The sequence below is a fragment of the Oncorhynchus nerka genome, linkage group LG9b (assembly GCF_034236695.1).
Source record: "Oncorhynchus nerka isolate Pitt River linkage group LG9b, Oner_Uvic_2.0, whole genome shotgun sequence".
Taxonomy (NCBI): domain Eukaryota; kingdom Metazoa; phylum Chordata; class Actinopteri; order Salmoniformes; family Salmonidae; genus Oncorhynchus; species Oncorhynchus nerka.
Window position 1 is genome coordinate 30641987 of NC_088424.1, and position 10810 is coordinate 30652796.

General features: G+C 45.7%; 1 protein-coding gene across 3 annotated transcripts in view; it reads left to right on the top strand.

Moving 5' to 3' along the window:
- LOC115114586 (E3 ubiquitin-protein ligase mib1) overlaps nt 1-9133 on the top strand; it is a 105517-nt gene extending 96384 nt beyond the window's left edge. For all 3 annotated transcript variants that reach the window (XM_029642962.2, XM_029642964.2, XM_029642963.2), the window contains exon 22: nt 6155-9133. In XM_029642962.2, coding sequence (XP_029498822.1) covers nt 6155-6295 — 141 coding nt within the window. In that variant the 3' untranslated portion in view covers nt 6296-9133. The remainder of the gene's footprint in view (nt 1-6154) is intronic.
- The last annotated feature ends 1677 nt before the right edge of the window (nt 9134-10810 follow it).

Here is a 10810-nt window from a genome sequence, read left to right on the forward strand (position 1 = left end):
GGTATGTACTAGAGACGACATGGTGGTATGTACTAAAGACGACATGGTGGTATGTACTAGAGACGACATGGTGGTATGTACTAAAGACGACATGGTGGTATGTACTAGAGACGACATGGTGGTATGTACTAAAGACGACATGGTGGTATGTACTAGAGACGACATGGTGGTATGTACTAGAGACGACATGGTGGGTGTGTGCTAAAGACGACATGGTGGTATGTACTAAAGACGACATGGTGGGTGTGTGCTAAAGACGACATGGTGGTATGTACTAGAGACGACGTGGTTGTATGTACTAAAGACGACATGGTGGTATGTACTAGAGACGACATGGTGGTATGTACTAAAGACGACATGGTGGTATGTACTAGAGACGACATGGTGGGTGTGTGCTAAAGACGACATGGTGGTATGTACTAAAGACGACATGGTGGTATGTACTAAAGACGACATGGTGGTATGTACTAGAGACGACATGGTGGTATGTACTAGAGACGACATGGTGGGTGTGTGCTAAAGACGACATGGTGGTATGTACTAAAGACGACGTGGTGGTATGTACTAGAGACGACGTGGTGGTATGTACTAGAGACGACGTGGTATGTACTAGAGACGACGTGGTGGTATGTACTAGAGACGACGTGGTGGTATGTACTAGAGACGACATGGTGGTATGTACTAGAGACGACATGGTGGTATGTACTAAAGACGACATGGTGGTATGTACTAGAGACGACATGGTGGTGGGTGCTAAAGATGACATGGTGGTATGTACTAGAGACGACATGGTGGTATGTACTAAAGACGACATGGTGGTATGTACTAGAGACGACATGGTGGTGGGTGCTAAAGATGACATGGTGGTATGTACTAGAGACGACATGGTGGTATGTACTAGAGACGACATGGTGGGTGTGTACTAAAGACAACATGGTGGGTGGGTGCTGAAGACGACATGGTGGGTGGGTGCTAAAGACGACATGGTGGTATGTACTAGAGACGACATGGTGGTATGTACTAGAGACGACATGGTGGTATGTACTAGAGACGACATGGTGGTATGTACTAGAGACGACATGGTGGTGGGTGCTAAAGACGACATGGTGGTATGTACTAGAGACGACATGGTGGTATGTACTAAAGACGACATGGTGGGTGGGTGCTAAAGACAACATGGTGGTATGTACTAGAGACGACATGGTGGGTGTGTACTAAAGACAACATGGTGGGTGGGTGCTAAAGACGACATGGTGGTATGTACTAGAGACGACATGGTGGTATGTACTAGAGACGACATGGTGGTATTTACTAGAGACGACATGGTGGTATGTACTAAAGACGACATGGTGGTGGGTGCTAAAGACGACATGGTGGTATGTACTAGAGACGACATGGTGGTATGTACTAGAGACGACATGGTGGTATGTACTAGAGACGACATGGTGGTATTTACTAGAGACGACATGGTGGTATTTACTAGAGACGACATGGTGGTATGTACTAGAGACGACATGGTGGGTGGGTGCTAAAGACGACATGGTGGGTGGGTGCTAAAGACGACATGGTGGGTGGGTGCTAAAGACGACATGGTGGGTGGGTGCTAAAGACAACATGGTGGGTGGGTGCTAAAGACGACATGGTGGTATGTACTAGAGACGACATGGTGGGTTGGTGCTGAAGACGGCATGGTGGATTTGTGCTGAAGACGGCATGGTGGGTGTGTGCTGAAGACGGCATGGTGGGTGTGTGATGAAGACGGTATGGTGGGTGTGTGCTGAAGACGGCATGGTGGGTGTGTGCTGAAGACGGCATGGTGGGTGGGTGCTAAAGACAACATGGTGGGTGGGTGCTGAAGACAACATGGTGGGTGCGTGATGAAGACTGCATGGTGGGTGCGTGATGAAGACGGCATGGTGGTATGTACTAAAGACGACATGGTGGTATGTACTAAAGACGACATGGTGGTATGTACTAAAGACGACATGGTGGTATGTACTAAAGACGACATGGTGGTATGTACTAGAGACGACATGTAGTTATGTACTAGAGACGACATGGTGGTATGTACTAGAGACGACGTGGTGGTATGTACTAGAGACGACGTGGTGGTATGTACTAGAGACGACGTGGTGGTATGTACTAGAGACGACATGGTGGTATGTACTAGAGACGACATGGTGGTATGTACTAAAGACGACATGGTGGTATGTACTAGAGACGACATGGTGGTATGTACTAGAGACGACATGGTGGTATTTACTAGAGACGACATGGTGGTATTTACTAGAGACGACATGGTGGTATGTACTAGAGACGACATGGTGGGTGGGTGCTAAAGACGACATGGTGGGTGGGTGCTAAAGACGACATGGTGGGTGGGTGCTAAAGACGACATGGTGGGTGGGTGCTAAAGACAACATGGTGGGTGGGTGCTAAAGACGACATGGTGGTATGTACTAGAGACGACATGGTGGGTTGGTGCTGAAGACGGCATGGTGGATTTGTGCTGAAGACGGCATGGTGGGTGTGTGCTGAAGACGGCATGGTGGGTGTGTGATGAAGACGGTATGGTGGGTGTGTGCTGAAGACGGCATGGTGGGTGTGTGCTGAAGACGGCATGGTGGGTGGGTGCTAAAGACAACATGGTGGGTGGGTGCTGAAGACAACATGGTGGGTGCGTGATGAAGACTGCATGGTGGGTGCGTGATGAAGACGGCATGGTGGTATGTACTAAAGACGACATGGTGGTATGTACTAAAGACGACATGGTGGTATGTACTAAAGACGACATGGTGGTATGTACTAAAGACGACATGGTGGTATGTACTAGAGACGACATGTAGTTATGTACTAGAGACGACATGGTGGTATGTACTAGAGACGACGTGGTGGTATGTACTAGAGACGACGTGGTGGTATGTACTAGAGACGACGTGGTGGTATGTACTAGAGACGACGTGGTGGTATGTACTAGAGACGACATGGTGGTATGTACTAGAGACGACATGGTGGTGGGTGCTAAAGATGACATGGTGGTATGTACTAGAGACGACATGGTGGTATGTACTAAAGACGACATGGTGGTATGTACTAGAGACGACATGGTGGTGGGTGCTAAAGATGACATGGTGGTATGTACTAGAGACGACATGGTGGTATGTACTAGAGACGACATGGTGGTGGGTGCTAAAGACGACATGGTGGTATGTACTAGAGACGACATGGTGGTGGGTGCTAAAGACGACATGGTGGGTGTGTACTAAAGACAACATGGTGGTATGTACTAGAGACGACATGGTGGGTGTGTACTAAAGACAACATGGTGGGTGGGTGCTGAAGACGACATGGTGGGTGGGTGCTAAAGACGACATGGTGGTATGTACTAGAGACGACATGGTGGTATGTACTAGAGACGACATGGTGGTATGTACTAGAGACGACATGGTGGTATGTACTAGAGACGACATGGTGGTGGGTGCTAAAGACGACATGGTGGTATGTACTAGAGACGACATGGTGGTATGTACTAAAGACGACATGGTGGGTGGGTGCTAAAGACAACATGGTGGTATGTACTAGAGACGACATGGTGGGTGTGTACTAAAGACAACATGGTGGGTGGGTGCTAAAGACGACATGGTGGTATGTACTAGAGACGACATGGTGGTATGTACTAAAGACGACATGGTGGTGGGTGCTAAAGACGACATGGTGGTATGTACTAGAGACGACATGGTGGTATGTACTAGAGACGACATGGTGGTATTTACTAGAGACGACATGGTGGTATGTACTAGAGACGACATGGTGGGTGGGTGCTAAAGATGACATGGTGGGTGGGTGCTAAAGATGACATGGTGGGTGGGTGCTAAAGACGACATGGTGGGTGGGTGCTAAAGACAACATGGTGGGTGGGTGCTAAAGACGACATGGTGGTATGTACTAGAGACGACATGGTGGTATGTACTAAAGACGACATGGTGGTGGGTGCTAAAGACGACATGGTGGTATGTACTAGAGACGACATGGTGGTATTTACTAGAGACGACATGGTGGTATTTACTAGAGACGACATGGTGGTATGTACTAGAGACGACATGGTGGGTGGGTGCTAAAGATGACATGGTGGGTGGGTGCTAAAGACGACATGGTGGGTGGGTGCTAAAGACAACATGGTGGGTGGGTGCTAAAGACGACATGGTGGTATGTACTAGAGACGACATGGTGGGTTGGTGCTGAAGACGGCATGGTGGATTTGTGCTGAAGACGGCATGGTGGGTGTGTGCTGAAGACTGCATGGTGGGTGTGTGCTGAAGACGGCATGGTGGGTGTGTGATGAAGACGGTATGGTGGGTGTGTGCTGAAGACGGCATGGTGGGTGTGTGCTAAAGACAACATGGTGGGTGGGTGCTAAAGACAACATGGTGGGTGGGTGCTGAAGACTGCATGGTGGGTGCGTGATGAAGACTGCATGGTGGGTGCGTGATGAAGACTGCATGGTGGGTGCGTGATGAAGACTGCATGGTGGGTGCGTGATGAAGACGGCATGGTGGGTGCGTGATGAAGACGGCATGGTGGGTGCGTGATGAAGGCGGCATGGTGGGTGCGTGATGAAGACGGCATGGTGGGTGCGTGCTGAAGACGGCATGGTGGGTGCGTGATGAAGACGGCATGGTGGGTGCGTGATGAAGACTGCATGGTGGGTGCGTGATGAAGACGGCATGGTGGGTGCGTGATGAAGACGGCATGGTGGGTGCGTGATGAAGACGGCATGGTGGGTGCGTGATGAAGACGGCATGGTGGGTGCGTGATGAAGACGGCATGGTGGGTGCGTGATGAAGACGGCATGGTGGGTGCGTGCTGAAGACGGCATGGTGGGTGCGTGCTGAAGACGGCATGGTGGGTGCGTGATGAAGACGGCATGGTGGGTGCGTGATGAAGACGGCATGGTGGGTGCGTGATGAAGACGGCATGGTGGGTGCGTGATGAAGACGGCATGGTGGGTGCGTGCTAAAGACGGCATGGTGGGTGTGTGATGAAGATGGTATGGTGGTATGTTCAGATTGAATTGTAATAACCAACGTTAACCGTGTGTGTGTGTGTGTGTGTGACACATCAATAAACATTAAAGTTCCAATGCAGCTGATTGTATCTCAATATCAAATCATTTCTGGTCAACAATTATGTACTGTGATTTTGACCATTTTTTAAATGAAAACAAAGAAACATATAGCTTGTTAGCAAAGAGCAATTTCTCAAGCAAGAATATAATTAGGACTGTCTGGGAGTGGTCTGAGTGGGGAGGGGAAAACTGAAAATCTGCTAGAGATTTGGAACTATCTCGCTTATTGCTCTATGAACTAATGTACTGCATGGTGATGTCACCAGGCAGGCCTGAACTCCATCCCACCAAAACAGGCAGAAATGTAATGCAGTATTTTCAAACAGCTCTTACACTTAAAGGGCATTATCATAATTTTAGCAATTTCACAGTATCATTCCAACCACTAGTGTAAAAATATGTATAAAATCTTTTATAAAGGCCTCCCGAATGCTACAGTGGTCTAAGGCACTGCATCGCAGTGCTAGCTGTGCCACTAGAGATTCTGAGTTCGAGTCCAGGCTCTGTCGCAGCCGGCCGCGACCGGGAGACCCATGGGGTGGCGCATAATTTGGCCCAGCATCGTCCAGGTTAGGGGAGGGTTTGGCTGACAGGGATGTCCTTTTCCCATCGCGCACTAATGACTCCTGTGGCGGGCTGGCACTGACACGGTCGCCAGGTGTACGGTGTTTCCTCCGACACATTGGTGCGGCTGGCTTCCGGGTTAAGTGGGTTGGTTTGTGTTTCGGAGGACACACGGCTCTCGACCTTCGCCTCTCCTGAGTTGTCTGTATGGGAGTTGCAGCGATGAGACAAGACTATAATTACCAATTGGATACCACGAAAACAGGTTTAAAAAAAATGAACATAATGTTTAATAACTGTGTGGATATGAGACACCTTTTCCTTGCCCCAAGACAGGCTGTAGACCATTTTGGAATCTATAGCCATGTCTCAAAGCAACCATTTCTCCAATACAATGTGTTTATATCAGAACTGGGATGACTCCACTAAGATGAGTACTGAGTGTTATTTTGTGTGTCTCTCCAGACCATGTGTCCGGTGTGCCTGGACCGGCTGAAGAACATGATCTTCATATGTGGCCACGGCACCTGCCAGCTGTGTGGCGACCGCATGAGCGAGTGCCCCATCTGCCGCAAGGCCATCGAGAGGCGTATCCTTCTGTACTAGAGTCCCAGGCTTCAGTCTGAGCCTTCTACACCCCCACCACCCCCCATGTCAAGGCCCTTCGAGAGGCGCATCCTTCTGTACTAGAGTCCCAGGCTTCAGTCTGAGCCTTCTACACCCCCACCACCCCCCATGTCAAGGCCCTTCGAGAGGCGCATCCTTCTGTACTAGAGTCCCAGGCTTCAGTCTGAGCCTTCTACACCCCCACCACCCCCCATGTCAAGGCCCTTCGAGAGGCGCATCCTTCTGTACTAGAGTCCCAGGCTTCAGTCTGAGCCTTCTACACCCCCACCACCCCCATGTCAAGGCCCTTCGAGAGGCGCATCCTCCTGTACTAGAGTCTCAGGCAGGTCTCGGCCTAATCCCCCCCCATCTACAACCAGCCACACCAGCTGCTGCTCTCCTATCTATCTCGGCGTCTTTACACCAGAAAAAGAAAAACATCAGAATTACCAATGTTGCTTCTTTTAAAAATTGAAACTTTGTTATAAAACAATCAAACATTGTACTGAAAGAGGTCTTTGGTGTTGTAGCTCAGCTGAAAGCCTGTAGCAGCCTGATTCTTTGCTTTTCTCCTCAGAATGCCCTTTCTCCTCTCTCTCTCACTCTTCTCCCCCTCTGTTGTTTTCCTGTTTATGTGTGAGAACACCTCTTCCTGTTATTATTGTAGTGGGGTTATTGGCACACATCCCAACACTGCCCTATGTTGGCCTTGGGATATGGACTGAGGGATATGGTCAGAGCCACTTAGTCCCATTTACAACGTCCTATTCATTAGGGCACACTCTGCCTCTCCTGTCGAAGGGCTGCCTCTCCTGTCGAAGGGCTGCCTCTCCTGTCGAAGGGCTGCCTCTCCTGTCGAAGGTCTGCCTCCTGTCGCTAAACTTAAAACCCATTTATCATTGATTCTATTTGTATTTCTTATGCAAGAGTATTGGTAATAGAAGCTACTGACATGGATATTCACTACTTTTGTAGTTTACTCAACATTTCATGATAGCTACAATATGATGACATATTTTTGTACATGCAAAAAAAATGCGATGTCCAGCACTTTTACAAGTTCAACCAGTCTTCTGCTACATGTGCATATTTGAGATTGTCGTGACATGTTGGCGATTTTGGCAATGAGGCCCTTTATTTCCCCAGTCAGATGAACTTGTGGATACCATTTTTATGTCTCTGTGGAGTTTGAAGGAAGTTGCTAACTAGCGCAATTGCTAACTAGCGTTAGCACAATGACCTGAAGTCTGCATACTATGCTAGCAGATACAATAGACTTCAGTCATTGTGCTAATGCTAGTTAGCAATGGATCGCTAAAACTACCTCTAACTTCCTTCATACTGGACACAGACATAAAAATGGTACCCACAAGTTCATTGGACTCTGGGGCAGTAGACAAAGGTCATTGCCAAAATCCCGAAGTATGCCTTTAAGACCTGCACAGGGCAGGTTAGCACAAAAACTGCTGATTGAACAAAAGCAAAATTGCTGTTCTGTTTGTCTAGACTTTGGAGGTCCAAATCCACCTTAACTCTGACTGACTGATAAGGTGGTGATACCGCTGCAGTCCAATCGTCTGCTAACACCTCATCACCTGTACCTTGTTTACCAACCTCTCTCTCTGGAGAAACACAGACCGGCCAGGCAGTACAACTTTAGCATTACAACACCCTTGGTCTGCAATTGTTAATACTTAAGTACAGTAGACCCAGGATAGATGCAAGTCAAGACAGTGTTTCATTCAGCCTACTTATAAGTGAATACTATCATGTACCTGCTGGACATTTCTGAGGATGAATTAACTTTATTGAGCATTTGTACAAACAGAGTATGTCATCATGAATGACACAAGTTGTTTTAGAGCTGTTCCAAGACTATAGATGGTATTACCTGTCTGGTATACAACCATCCTATGATTCTTATAAGCATCGCTAATAACCATTGATTATTCATGTGCCATTGCTTCCAAAAATGATTTACATGTTAAATGTTGTTTGGGGATAAGGTGCTCTTAATCTGGTATTGCTTTTATTTAAATGTATTTTGCAGAATGTTTTGTAATAAACACATTTATTGAGCTGGAGTATACAATCTAATAGAAAGCCAAGATGATAAAATGTAGAGTAAATGATTTTGTATTGCTGCCCACAAATAGGATTTAGAAGTGTGTCTCTATAGAGCCTTAGCTATAATGTAATGTAGCCGTCCACTCTCACCCACACATCCTGCTTCAATATCAATGTTGAAATGTGTCTTTTTAGTTTGATAGACTTCAAGCAAAAAAAACACTAAGCATTATTTGATCTTGTTTTGTCTGCAAGTCTAACATGTTCAGAGTCAATAATGAGACTGGTGATGAGGGAGACAATGTTGTCAGGTTTTACATGTATTCTTCTGCCAGTGTTTTGGGGGATAGAAAGAAAATGGTTCCACTGGTCCAGTTGACACTAATAAGGCAGATCCGTCTGTGTGGAGCTGTTCACCTCGGTATAAGCTGACCAGCTTGACCACGCAAATAAGCAATTTTATAGGAAAGAACGAAAAGTAGCTTCATACTTTTTTACTCCCCATTTTTATTTCACGGATGGCGTTAACATTCTAAAAGCACTAATGTTGCTTTATGGTAGTATTGTCTTGTTAGTTGTTATAAAGGCCTATTTTGTACCTTGTGTTCAAAACGTATTATACCCGTCAAGATTTAAAGGTTCTTTCCCTTTTTAGGCATGAATATTTTATTTATGCAGTATGACATGTATTATAGAAGCTGGTCACTCTGTATTGCTTAAGTGCTTTTCAAAGCACCATGTAACTGAAATAAAGTTCTGAATGAATCTTGAGACCTCTACTCACACTCTTGTTTTTATTCCTTTGTTTCTTGTGAATGTAAACAAACTGAAGAACGACATTGTCAACTTGTTTGTTTAACGTGTTGGGGCAATTAGCATGTTGTTGACTTGCCCCTGCAGTGTAGGCTGGCATCGTATTTACAAACATTTAAATGTATTTGGCTGACTGAGCATATGTAACCGATGTGAAATGGCTAGCTAGTTAGCGGGGTGCGCACCAATAGCATTTCAATCGGTGACGTCACTCGCTCTGAGACCTTGAAGTAATTGCGATGGGTCACGATGCTTCGAGGGTGGCTGTTGTCGATGTGTGCGGAGGGTCCCTGGTTCGAGCCAAGGTAGGGGCGAGGAGAGGTACGGAAGCTAAACTGTTACACATACCAATATTCAAAACATTCAGTCAGAAAAAAAACCTGAAGGGCTGCAAACCAAGGTACAGTGCCTTCAGAAAGTATTTGTAGTCCTGGACTTTTATTTCACATTTTGTGTTTCAGACTGAATTCAATATCATATACATAATGCCCCATAATGACAGTGAAAACATGTTTTTGGACATTTTTGCTCATTTATTGAACATGAAATATGGGACACTCCGGAGCATTCAATGTTGTCTTGGTATGCAACTCCAGTATATATTTGGCCTTGTGTTTTAGGCTATTGTCCTGCTGAAATATGAATTTGTCTCCCGATGTCTGTTGGAAAGCAGGTTTTCCTTTAGGATTTTGCCTGTGCTTAGTTCTATTGTTTCTTTTTATCCTAAAAAAAACTTGTCCTTGTCGATGACAAGCATTCCCATAACATGATGCAGCTATTGTGGTATGCATGAAAAAAAGAATGGTACTCTGTGATGTGTTGTGATGGATTTGCCCCAAAACAGCATTTTGTATTCAGGGCATAAAGTAAATTTCTTCACCATTTTTCCAGTTTTACTTTTGTACCTTATTGCAAACAGGATGCATGTTTTGTACCTTATTGCAAACAGGATGCATGTTTTGTACCTTATTGCAAACAGGATGCATGTTTTGTACCTTATTGCAAACAGGATGCATGTGTTGTACCTTATTGCAAACAGGATGCATGTTTTGTACCTTATTGCAAACAGGATGCATGTTTTGTACCTTATTGCAAACAGGATGCATGTTTTGTACCTTATTGCAAACAGGATGCATGTTTTGTACCTTATTGCAAACAGGATGCATGTTTTGTACCTTATTGCAAACAGGATGCATGTTTTGTACCTTATTGCAAACAGGATGCATGTTTTGCACCTTATTGCAAACAGGATGCATGTTTTGTACCTTATTGCAAACAGGATGCATGTTTTGTACCTTATTGCAAACAGGATGCATGTTTTGTACCTTATTGCAAACAGGATGCATGTTTTGTACCTTATTGCAAACAGGATGCATGTTTTGTAATATTTGTATTCTGTATAAAGCTTCCTTTTCACTCTGTCATTTAGGTTTGTATTGTGGAGGAACTACAATGTTGTTGATCCATCCTCAGTTTTCTATCACAGCCATTAAACGAACTGTTTTTAAGTCACCATTGGCCTCCTGGTGAAATCCCTAAGAGGTTTGTATCTTTGTAGTGACTGGGTGTTTTGATACACCATCCAAAGTGTAATTAATAACTTCACCATGCTCAAAGGGATATTCAATGTCTGCT